The 13,789-nt window shown below is 28.0% G+C and overlaps 1 protein-coding gene across 1 annotated transcript; it reads left to right on the forward strand.

Moving 5' to 3' along the window:
- The first annotated feature begins 12,312 nt into the window (after nucleotides 1-12,312).
- LOC113374296 (mediator of RNA polymerase II transcription subunit 7-like) lies at nucleotides 12,313-13,544 on the forward strand. The gene is made up of 4 exons (XM_026614413.1): nucleotides 12,313-12,632; nucleotides 12,708-12,845; nucleotides 12,917-13,047; nucleotides 13,334-13,544. Exons 1-4 carry the CDS (start codon nucleotides 12,447-12,449, stop codon nucleotides 13,527-13,529), a joined length of 651 nt encoding a protein of 216 aa, XP_026470198.1. The 5' UTR covers nucleotides 12,313-12,446; the 3' UTR covers nucleotides 13,530-13,544.
- Nucleotides 13,545-13,789: the final 245 nt, after the last annotated feature.

Raw genomic sequence — 13,789 nt, forward strand, 5'->3', positions numbered from 1 at the left:
TCTTATTTACTTTCTATAAACATATGGTTTGCAAGTTGTGACTTTTTTATTTGATATAAAATAGATTTTCATTATTCATTCACATTTTTTACTGTTCAAGTAATTCAGCAGTTCGATTTCTCACCCGCTTTTCACAGCGGCGGCAATGAATGGGCTCTCGTAAAAATTCAAAACCAATCTTTGCGGATTTCGAGGGTAAATTTATTCTACCACTAGATTTTTTTTCAATTTCAAACGAATCAAAGTAATAGAGTCTTTAAAGCTATAAGATATGATAATATTAATAAACAAGCATTGATTATTATTAGAAGAAATAGCTCTTGTTTACTACTTCCTTTTAGTTGCTATGAAAACACAAAATTCTTTTGATAATTTAATTATAGACCATTGATATTTTGCAATAATTTGTTCAATTGTAACTTGTAATAGATACTTGTATTATTTTTTATATAGAAACACACATTTATTCATTAAATCTACATTAAAAAGGCAAGTTGGTCTAATAATATGTTACATCTTACATTATTAATACATTTAGTTTAAATATTTGCTTCTTCAATATAAAACCGAACCAAATATTGCTATGTGTTTTTCGTAATGTAATTAAATGGTAAGACAATAATTAAAATTTAATTAATATTAATGATAATTAATAAATATCAAGTTAAAACCGTGGATAAAGCTGAATAGCACGAATAAGGTTTTTGATATTTATTATATCAAATTGAGTGAAATGTGTTTAAAAAGAGTAATAAAAACCCGTGATATCTTTGCATATTTATAAAAATAAAACGGCAAAAACTTTCATAATAGTCAATGATTTGAACTTGATATTTATTATATTCAAATTGAGTAAGTAAATGAGTTTTAAAAGAAAATCATGAACAGCAGTCCATGGTTTTAACATGAATTGGATTTTTAGACACATGTTACATAATTTGAATAAATCAAGTTAAAACCTATCCTTAGAATAATTTTTAATTTTTATTACAGGTGCTTATGACTTAAAGATTGCTTAAAAGGAACCATAAATCCTGGGTCTCCCTATAGTAGTGGAAAAATATATCAACAACTAGTTGGACAAAGTGTTTTTGATGAAAAGGACCAAATTATCCTGTTTGATGAGCTTTCAGGGCGTGTACCACTGGAAAACAACAAAAACTTTGGTTGCAACATCGGAATTTTTAGCAAAAAATAGATTTGTTTCGCTATTTTGGAAATATTTTGACTGATTCCAAAAGATTTTTGGACGCTGATTTCAGAAATGCTATCTATTTTTGGATAAACCCACACACACCCCGCGAAAAATCGAAATCTTTGGTTGCAAAATCGATCTTTTTTTAAAAAATCGGCTTTTCTTCGCGATTTTCAAAATGTTTTGATTGGTTTTGATTGATTTTGGGACGCTGATTTCGAAAATATTATCCGTTTTTGGATGAATCCACATACCGCTACGAAAAATCGAAATCATTGGTGGCAAAACCAAAATTTTACTAATGAAATTAAATTTTTTTTTCGCGATTTTCAAATGTTTTAACCGATTCTGATAGTTTTCGAGGCGCTGATTCCGAATATGAAATTAGTTTTTGGAAAAAAAAATTCTTCTGCCCTTGGTACCAAATTAAAGTTTGAAAAATTGCCAACTTTGAAGCTGATTTTAACTATGAAGACGATGATAAATTTGTATTTTTTTTGGTTGGTATAAAGATTGTACTTTAGTCTACACAAAGCATTAATTAAAATTATTAATTTCATTCATTAAGTGCCTTAAAATTGCATTTGAAAGTCACGATTTTGGCCAATTCTGGCTGCTCCTGATAGACTGTCTTTTTATCGAAAAAATAATAAGATTTTTAAATTACACCAAAGTAGGTTGGTTTACTGCTAACCAGGCGAATATGAATTTTATAAAATTATCCTCCTACTTTTCTTATCTCTTTATATATATAGATATATATATTATATATATATATATATATAGCGTATATATATATATATATTTATATATTGCGTAGATATATTATATATACATATATTATATAATATATATATATATATTATGTCGATTTTTGTAATACTGACACTCAATAAAATTTAATTCTATCTATATGTCTTATTTATTTACACAGTTTGAAAAATTATTGGCTCCAAATATTTTTTTCAGTCAAATGGGGTTCGAACTGGCGAACTTGGAATTGATATTATGGCCTAAACTGTATCTTTACGACCTCGGCCATTCGCACATTCGGCATACAACATTTTTAGGAAACTTATATCTTTCAGTTTGAAAATAACACTTTATATTTTTACAAAAGACTACGTTTTGTGTAACCAGTTGCCGAGATCGTTAAGTGACCACTACGGTTAGCTCAGTGTTTCTCGGTTCAATCCCTAAGATGCTTGAAAAAATCGAATGTATAGTTTTTCATAATTATCAAATATTAGTTCAAAATATTAAATTCAGGTGTCGCATTTCGACCTTGACACTTAGTATATTTCTGAAAAACAAAAAATTCAAGTTTCGCACTTCACTGTAAGAGAGATACAAAAAGAGAAAAAAAAAAAAAAAAAAAAAAAAAAAAAAGGGGGTAGAGGAAGAACTGGGGAAAGAGAGGGGTAGAGGAGCAGATGATGAATAAGAGAGATGAGTATGATACATATTCTTTATTAAAATTCAATATTAATACAATATAGGAATAAAATAACTTTATCATCAATAACTTAAATAGCCGAGCGGTTTAAGTGACCGCATACTCGGTGAAATCGCTCTGGAGGCAGGCACAAGGTGAGACGGATCGAGTCCAGCTGAAGGCGACGACACGGACCACTCGGAAGCAGAAAAAATGGAGCAGTGCTGGTGGTGGCTGTTGGCGAGCGCAAAGGGTCCTGAAACGAACACACGAAGTGATGGTCAACCTGAGGTCCATGATGCGAGAGGTTACACGCAGAGGGACACATTGCGGAAGATGCATGCCGAACCCAGAAATCTACCCAAAAACCACAACATGCAAAAAAAACACCAAAAAAGGAAAAAAAAGATGTGAAAAAAAAGCGAAAAAAGGGAAAAAAAAAAGGGGAAAGAGGAGGAGGAGGAAGGAAGGGAGGGGTGAGAGCCTAAAAAAAAAACCCCTAAGTCCCAGATCAATTTTTCTCTTTTCTGTTCAGCGTTGAAACTTTTTTATGTTTTTTAGTGTTCCCTCACACCAATTCCCAAAACCAACACTCGAATGAAATGAAGTCCACGTTGAAGTTTTCACAACGAGAAAAAATTACTGGGACTTAGTTAAAATTTTAACTTTGTCCCAATAAAATTTTCTCGTTGTGAAATATTCAATGTGAGCCTCATTCATTCGAATGTTGGCTTTGGGATAATACAGCATGCATAAATAACTCGTCTGTCTTAATTGAAAAGGTTTCAGAAAATTTGGACTTAGAAAAAAAAAATTATCTGAAAGGACTTAGAAAAAAAAAATTATTCGAAAGAATTATAATCACAAAATTTGGACTTAGAAAAAAAAATTATTCGAAAGAATTATTTAATTAATGAATGAAATGAAATCATATTAATCGAATTAAAATCGTTTATACGACTTGATAAAACATGTGAAACCTTTACAATTAATCGAGACAGAAAAACAAATATAGCTGACTTGAATAATATACAAATTATTGGAAAAGCCAAAAAAGAAATTTAATAAAACTTGTAAAATAAATAATAAAAAATGTTCAAAAACTTGAACATTTAAAACTTCAAAACTGTTATAAAGCTGATTGTTATCATTTAGAAATTGAGTTAAATAATTTTTACAACTTGAATCGAATAATAAACTTGTAAACAAAATTAAATTTTGTCTAATCATTCAAGTCAACTCCTTGAAACTTTGATTGTATGTCTTGATCAAAATTGTTTTTAGCAATAAAAGAATAAAAATCTATCATTTAGCTATGCAGCGATATAATTGAATAAATTTAAAATAAAACTACAGTAAAAGACTTTTAAAGCTGCATCTAATTAACAATTCGGTAAGTCAATTCAATTAGATATTTGAAAGAATTTGATCAAAACCATACAATCGTGTTATCCATAAATAAGAATATTCATGCAGTCAATATCGCTACAGGGAAAACACATGATTCTTGATACTGGAAATGTCAAATACAAATACAAATATTTTTGCTGTATAATAATGAACAAGAGGTGTAATAAAAAAGAGATTTTTGTAACAAAGTAAATTTGTAACTTGTAATTTGTAACAAAATACCATCAATTTAGGAGTTACTTAAGGTAAGGTGTTAGGGCCCCTTCAACAAATAAGTAATCGAAGGATACAAAAAGCTGTATTGGTTAACTAATCATTTAGCAACAAAAATTTAATGTATAAGAATTCTGAATTCCACACAAAATAGTGTTATTTATAGAATAAAAGAATTCATAAAAGGCATGTAGCGGGTTGCCAACACGCATAGCGGCTTGTCAACACGCATCACATGTCTCTGGACAGATTGGCCCATATAGTGACAGCACTGAGAAAAACAAAAGGAAATTCAAGTGTCAGATCGGACACGGCTTTTGTTTCTCCCTAGTCGAATTTTCCAAAAATGTATAATTCTTGAAACCTTTCTTTTCGATTATAAATAAGAAAATACCAATCACATTTTATTAACGATAAATATGACAACACATAGTGTCGTGGATATTAATCATACTTAAAATAAACCAAATATAAATAATATTTTATGGAATTTATTATTACTACAATTTGCACAATATTGGTATTAATATGGAGGACTACCACACCTCCATATTTTGGTGACCCCGAGAGTGAACAAGTAACACACATTTCGCAAGAAGGTAAGAAGATCAAGTCATTTTTAGAAGTAACAAAATAAATTCAAGTCTCAAGAATTATTAAGAAAAGAATTTTTAAAAATATAAATAATTATTATAAATGGCTCACAACTTCCATAATTCGAAGAGCATTCTAAGCATACAACTGAGACTCCGACCACGCACTTCAAGATCAACAACAACACGTGCTCAATAAATCACTTATTATCATGGTAAATAAGTCGATAATAAGCACCATGGCAGCAGACAGGGAGCAAACAATTTGGCAACCGCCACATACACTCAACCGCTAACTCACCAGCGAAGGGCCACATACAATCAACCGCTAACTCACCAGCGAGGGGCCACATACAATCAACCGCTAACTCACCAACGAAGGGCCACATACACTCAACCGCTAACTCACCAGTGAAGGGCCACATACACTCAACCGCTAACTCACCAGCGAAGTGTCAAATATACTCAGCCGCTAACTCACCAGCGAAGGGCCACATCTACTCAACCGCTAACTCACCAGCGAAGGGCCACGTAAGCAATCAACAAACTCAACAAGCCAACACGGCAATTTATCACACAATCTCAACCAAAAGAAATTTACAAGGAAGTTCAAGAATGGCAGTCAGAGATGCGAAACAATCTTTTTCATTAGGGCGGAGTGATGTAGCGGGTTGCCAACACGCATAGCGGCTTGTCAACACGCATCACATGTCTCTGGACAGATTGGCCCATATAGTGACAGCACTGAGAAAAACAAAAGGAAATTCAAGTGTCAGATCGGACACGGCTTTTGTTTCTCCCTAGTCGAATTTTCCAAAAATGTATAATTCTTGAAACCTTTCTTTTCGATTATAAATAAGAAAATACCAATCACATTTTATTAACGATAAATATGACAACACATAGTGTCGTGGATATTAATCATACTTAAAATAAACCAAATATAAATAATATTTTATGGAATTTATTATTACTACAATTTGCACAATATTGGTATTAATATGGAGGACTACCACACCTCCATAGGCACTTGTTTAAATAAATAAAAAAAACTGAATCAACATGTTTTCCCCATAGCAAATTAAATAAGAACAAAATCTTTTACACATATATCTGCCAAATTATTTTAAAATCTTTTATTAGCATAATAGTTGTTGATTAATTAACAAAACAAAAAAATGTATTTTATGTATTAAAAATTAATAAAGTACACCCTATTGAAAAAATGATATTGACTCAATTATTATAATATAAACAATATTTTCAGCAGATATATGTATACAACTATATTAATAATGCACAAGCCAGAAAATATTCCACTAAAATATATACAGGCTGCCTTATTAATGATATCGGATAACAAAGGGACAAGTTCTCAAAAAATCTTTCAAATAATTTTTATTTATTCATTTCATTTAATATGAAAAACAAGCATTAAATACATATTTAATAAGAAGTATTATCATTACAAGCATAAAAGTAGCATATAATACAAAGTCGGTCAATAATTGTAAACTCTGTTCAGAAAATAAATTATAAGTAATATCTTTTTATTTATTTCTATTCAAATCATAGTTTTATTGAAGACGACAAACAATAATGTATCAAAATAAAGATTTTCAAAATTATTTGACTGCTTTAAATTCAAAACTCAGAAAAACCTAATGCATTTATATATATATATATATATATATATATATATATATATATATATACATAAGTTAAATATTGAATATTTAAAACACTATAGGCACAACAGATATAGTACGATAAATGCCTGTATATAATTCCAGAAATATATCCTTTGACTCGCTTTGTATAAAACATGCTTTGCACTTACATTGTTCGATATCCTCTACAGCAGCTCCCAGAACACTAACTCATTACTCAAACCACCTCTAGAGCATCTGCCAGAAATCTCAAGTACTCGACACAAAATCACTACTTTAGAACCACTACATAACTTTAGTCTTTTACAAGTCTACTCGACATGTTGCAATTGTCCCAGTAAAGTCTTTACACAATACACGACACACGACTTACATTAGAGACTTTCGTGAATTTAGAATTCGATATAAAGAGATATGTGTTGGAAGTACTCAAATATAAGCTACAAAAGCACATATATAAATTATACTATTGATAATTGCATGTATATAATTAAAGGATACATTGGCGCTGCAAAAGAATTAATAACCCACAAAAGCACATATATAAATTATACTATTGATAATTGCATGTATATAATTAAAGGATACATTGGCGCTGTAAATGAATTGTTTAATTATAAAATTGATTCAAAATGGAGACCCTGAAAGAGATACTTATCAAAGGCACCTCCACACATATCCATTTTTTCGGCTTTTAATTAACGTTTCACGATAAATTTATTATATCAAAATGATCTACTAAATTAATTACACGTTTTGATGCATAAATTAATTAAAACTAATCAAGGATTTAATTAAAAAAAACGTTAATTAACGCTAGCACATGTTAATTCACGAAATTTTCTTTGACAATTGAAGCTGTCAACATGTGTCAGAATGGCTGTCACCTCTTGTTCAATTTAAAGCGCGAAATTCAAATATATGTTATTTAAATTATCAGTTTACATAAAAGTACATAATTAGTGAATGATTTGATTTTTGCGATAAATAAATTATATCTGAATTAAAAGATTATCTTAATTGAAAAAATAGCTGGAATCTTGATGATTAATTGATATAGAATTTGAAATATAATATATAATTATCCAAGACCTGAAATATAAAACTAATAATAAAAATATCCGAATAAGTAGATATTAATGGCATTTATTTCGATTTATAAAATATACAAGTATTCATCATTAACTATATTGTTAAAGGCTCTTAGTATATACCTCTTACTTTAGATTTTGCTAGAACGTATTAACTATGATAAGAATTATACTTAATAGTCACCATCATGTACAAAATTTCACAAGTATCGAAACAAATTCATAGACAACAAACCAAAGCATATATATATGCATTACAAAAATATGCAACGTTGTCACAAAATTTTTATTTCTAAGAGTTATTTTGGAGTATATAAACCATAGATATAAGGATATAAACTTTCTTTTCGAATGAATTCACGGAATTAGAAATTGTTTAAATTATACATATATATATATATATATATATATATATCCAAGCAATTCAATGACATATTCAAATCAAATAAAAATAAAAACTTTTGTTTTAAGTAACGTTTGATTGAAAATTTTATTTATGAAATAAAATACAAGATATCAATATGTGTAAGTCAAATTATAAAATATGTATTGATAATATAAATAGTTAAACATATTTCATATATAAGAAATATCAGTTGTCATCAATTCAAAATTAAAATCATCAATAAATATTCTACTATATAAGAAAATATATGCTTAACCGTCCTTAATTATAGGATTTAATTCAATGAGACTACAATTATTAATAATTCATATCAGCACAAATTATCCTCTAAAGTATCTTGACTATTTTATCAACTTTAATTTACTGGTCACAAATACATACAATTTATTTCTGTCCAGTACGATGTCCCTGTTTTGTACTCACCAAAGTGATTGTGGTTATGATCATGGTGGTCCTTCTATGTTGTTTCACTATGGGATTCTACACGCTGGCATTAAAATGTATTTATTTTGCTGAAGACTTTCTCACATTCGTTGATACTTGTGATGATGCTGTTGAGAAGTAAGTTTTCTAATTCATCAGATACAATTTGACCCACTGTAATATTTACAGTGCACCGCAATGATTGTGTAGACGCATTTGTGCATTTATTTATTGCATTTCTTGTAACTTTTACAAAATATAAATATAATATTTTGCAAATACGTATGAGACGTCTGTGTCACAAATTTCTTTAATATTTTTTTCTATTTTTTTTTCAAATAGTTTTGATACTTTTGAAAGCTTGTGCATGTTTGGAAGTGCTGCAGTTCTTCTTTTGAGTTTCCTGAATTTGCTATACCACGGTTTCTACAGCGCCCGACTTTGCAGCTGCAACGAAATCGGATTACTTTGTAATTGTTCTGTTAGTATCAGAAATAATAGTTTTTTAATATTTTTCTATCTTAAATATAAATTTGTTGTGGTAGCCAAGTCGTATGTCGATTGGAAAATTTGTTTGCTCATAGTTTGCTAATTTTGTATAGACATACATACATTTTTGGGAATCTAAACTTGAATAAATATATGAAAAAAATAACAAAAATTAAATATAAAAAAAACATGCCACATTTATATCGTCCTAGCACAATTAATTTAATTTATATCTATTTCAGATGATAATTATGACAATGTTGGTCCAAGTCATAATGATTTTTTTTGCGGCCTCAATGATGCTGTTTGCATTTATGTTTTTTCTAAAATCTGGAAGGACGCTCACATACTGTAAGATATAAATTTATACTTATTGAATTGATACACACATGTTTATGTATATATATATATATATATATATATATATATATATATATATATTATTTACTATGTACTTATCGACAGTGTATGAGTGATATCATTCAGCACATGTTAACAAACTTAAACCAGAAGAAAACAACAGACAAATTTGAGCACATCGTTTAATGAAAAAACAAACTAGTAAAATCAAATAATAAACTAAAAGTTAAATAATAAAATTGTGTAGTTAGCCACATAATTAACAAATTTTATTATTTTATTATTCATTATTACTTTTATTATTTTCAGATGAGATGAAATTAGGACTATTCAGTCCAGATCATATTTACTTCAACAACACTGCAATTCTTGACGAAGTTTTAGATTCGAAACAGCCTACAGAACAGGATGCAAATAAAAGTGTTACATTAGACCTTATGCTTTGTAAGTATAACTAATGAAAAATTAAATTAGGTGTGCATGATCTAGTATGGCTTAAGGAAAATTTCGGGAACGAATTTAATTTATTAAACTAATCCTCAAGTTTATTAGAAAATTACACATCGAATTTTATTTAAAAAAAAAAAAACTTATAAATCATATATATCAATGTGAATTTTGCTTCAACAGAAAAGTTATTAATATATTAAAATAGCTGATAATAATTTACCAAAAAGTTTGTTCTAATCTGATTATTTTTTAGTGCCGCAAATTAGACGAATGGTAGACAGAGGTTACTACTACTCTATGGTCGCCTGTATATTCTGTATAATGGATGTTATACTATTTGTAAGTACTATATAAGTAAATTTATATTTTTTTCCCAAATTTATAAGTATACTAAGCTGCTCTGTGGTTTCATGATCTCATGCAGTGTTGTAAGTAATTTAAATTCATCAAACCTAATTCATATTCATTGAAAGATTATAAAATTATAGGAGATATATTAAACATATACACCCATCTATATTGTATTCACAAACTTTTTTAACTTAAGACTTTTTTCTTAAACATTTTTCTTTCGAAATACCAAGTTTTTGTATGGTAATAAAATGTTTGATAATGTAGATATTTTAAATAGCATATGTGTGTATATATATAGATATATATATATATATATATATATATATATATATATATATATATTATGTAATTATGTATATATTACTAATTATGTAATATAATAATGTTTATGTATTTGTTTCTATTTCCAGTCAGCGTCTATAGCTCTAGTAATCGACAACACATGTGCAGCATTCTAAATAAATTAATAAAAATGTAAATATATTATTAAATTTTAAAATTACTTATGAATAAAATAATTCTGAAACTATGATATTATTCAATTCATAAAATGCCTGTACACTTAGGTCATTTTTTTTATCTAATTGTAAGCTTAGCACGATTTGTAAATTCAGGACACTGAACAAGAAATTTCAAAAAGTTATTTAACTGTCGAAGTCTTTTAAAATATTTGATGATTACACCTTATTATACACTTTACTGCATTCATTTACCTGAATGTAATGCCCTCAATAAATGTCTTCACCATATAAATTCAAAAACCCTTTTGTAACTAATGCAAAATATATATCAAAATGAAACACTACATGTTAATATAAAGAAATATGAAAATGTGAAATTAATTAAACTATTGTTAAAAATTCTAGACAATATAATAAAATAATATTATAATAAATCAAGAATAAGTTGAGAAAGAAACGTTAAACGTCAAAATAATTTGACATTTCAAAGCATAGATAACAGAGAGTTTTACTAGTCTCCGCTAGATGGCTGCTAATCGATGTTTTCTTCGAATCATGTTACTCTTTTTAAAACGTTACATAGGGTGCGTTCGACTTGGACGCTTACGCGCTGTGAGCGCTCACGCTTATAAGCACGAATTTTTAGCGTTCGACTTGGCCGATAAGCGCTCAGAATCGATAACTGAAATCCGTTCGTTTTGGAAACTGTGAGCGTCAATAAGCATCAAAATGGCGGCAAATGGCGGTGGGGTAGCGGTAATTGTGTAAATTTTATTACTTTCTGGATCATTCAGCGGGATTATAAAGAATCTAACAATTAATAAATAAATGAAATTTAGTTAGCTTATGCTTAATTAATAGTAATATTGAAATTAAAATTTAAAATTATTTAAAATTAATTAAATTTAAAATTATATAATATTAATATTATATTAAAAAATAAATGTGATATACAACTTGGCATTTTTGCGGGATTATAAAGAATTTAACAATTAATAAATAAATGAAATTTGGTTTGCTTATGCTTAATTCATATTAATATTAAAATTAAAATTTAAAATTATTTAAAATTAATTAAATTTAAATTAATTAATATTAATATTAATATTAAAAATAAATGTGATATACAACTTGGCATTTTTGCGGGATTATAAAGAATTTAACAATTAATAAATAAATGAAATTTGGTTAGCTTATGCTTAATTAATAGTAACATTAAAATTAAAATTTAAAATTATTTAAAATCAATTAAATTTAAAATTAATCAATATTAATATTAATATTAAATAATAATTGTGATATACAGCTTGCCATTTTTGCGGGATTATAAAGAATTTAACAATTAATAAATAAATGAAATTTGGTTAGCTTATGCTTAATTAATAGTAATATTAAAATTAAAATTTAAAATGATTTAAAATTAATTGAATTTAAAATTAATTAATATTAATATTAATATTAAAAAATAAATGTGATATACAACTTGGCATTTTTGCGGAATTATAAAGAATTTGACAATTAATAAATAAATGAAATGACAGTAAAAACAACTGACGCTCACGCTCACGCTGCCCTACCTCTGTGGCGTGAGCACGTATGAGCGCAAAATATGTGCTACGAGCATCCTACGATGATGCTACGAGCGTACTTATGTGACACTCACAGCGCCAAGTCGAACGATGAAAGCGCGCTCACGGCGCGCTCACAGCGCGTAAGCGTCCAAGTCGAATGCACCCATAGTCTATGCTTTTTGTTTTGACATTTAGTTTTGTATTGACTTGACAGTTTTTCGAATCTATTTAATTTATTTACACATTTAGTTGCAATACTAAACTATTTAAAATTTGTTGCAATACTAAACTATTTAAAATTTTATAGCTAATTTATAAATTTACAATGTCAGATGTAGCCCAAGTAAGTTCCCTTCCTTTGCCTCCTGTGCAATACATCAATTTATACACAGATGAAAATATTCGACGAAATAGGGCTCCAAAGCCACCTCTACCATGTCATGATACGTATTCTATGTTTGGAAATAACTTTAATGCAGATGATTCTATAATACGACCATTGGACATACAGGTAGTTAACTATAAAATAAAATTTAAGTAACAATCTAATATAAAAGTTAGTAATATATCTTCTTCATTTTTTAAGGGCATTAAACGTTTATATCCTCAACATTGTGATAGACGTCGAGAGTTAAAAAAACTGAATCATTCTTTATTAGTAAATTTTCTTGATTTATTAGATTTACTTGTTCTGTGTCCTGAATCTCCAAAACGTGCGGAAAAGGTTTGATATTTAGAAAAAAAATAAGCAGCCGTACTTTTGCTGACATTGATACTATCACGCCATTTTTGCAGGTTGAAGATCTTACAACTTTATTTGTGCATATACATCATTTAATAAATGAATTTCGACCACATCAGGCACGAGAAACATTAAGGGTTATGATGGAATTGCAAAAACGACAGAGACTTGAAACTGCTTTAAGGTGAATATAATTTAGATTTATTTTTTAGCAGGTACACATATTTAGCATTTGATTTCAACTTATAATTCTTCACAATATAAATCATGTTAGAGAAAAATATAGTATTCTTGAATTTACTCTTATACTTGTCTAAATTTTCATTTTAATTGAGTAGATTACGAAGCGTCTACAATAAATGCTTTACGAACATTACTTTCAGACTAATAACATTTGCAATTTTATAAAATTTATATCACACGAAGAAAACTATATATGTACAATGTGTGTAAATTCAATTTTTATATAGATTTCAGAAGCATTTGGAAAAGGTTCATGATACATTGCAAACAGCACTACAAAGGCTTCCGGAATCTGAAGCAGATGTGAGTTTATTCAATAATTCAGAAATTGACGAAGTTGAAGGAAGTAATCTTGATAGTAGTAATAATGATCCCTGTGATGATTTGGACAGGATAATGTGTTTAATTATAGATAACATGTAGAATTATATTTATTTAATATAAACATTTATATTGTTAATCAAAGCTATTCATTTTAAGTTATAGTAAATAAAGGTTATTTTGTATTCTAGTTTTCATTTGCTTATTATTATTTAACACCAAGTCATATCAAATGTTTCAATATAGTAAATGTGAACATATGAGTATTGTATAATTTATATATTAATCATGTTTGATTAAAAGTAACTTATGTGGTTATGCCAAAATATTTCGTGAAAGATTTTAATAAATAAATTTTAAAC

Source organism: Ctenocephalides felis, unplaced genomic scaffold (genome assembly GCF_003426905.1).
Source record: "Ctenocephalides felis isolate EL2017-DRISC unplaced genomic scaffold, ASM342690v1 CF-g0.4_SCAFFOLD_01690, whole genome shotgun sequence".
Classification (NCBI taxonomy): Eukaryota; Metazoa; Arthropoda; class Insecta; order Siphonaptera; family Pulicidae; genus Ctenocephalides; species Ctenocephalides felis.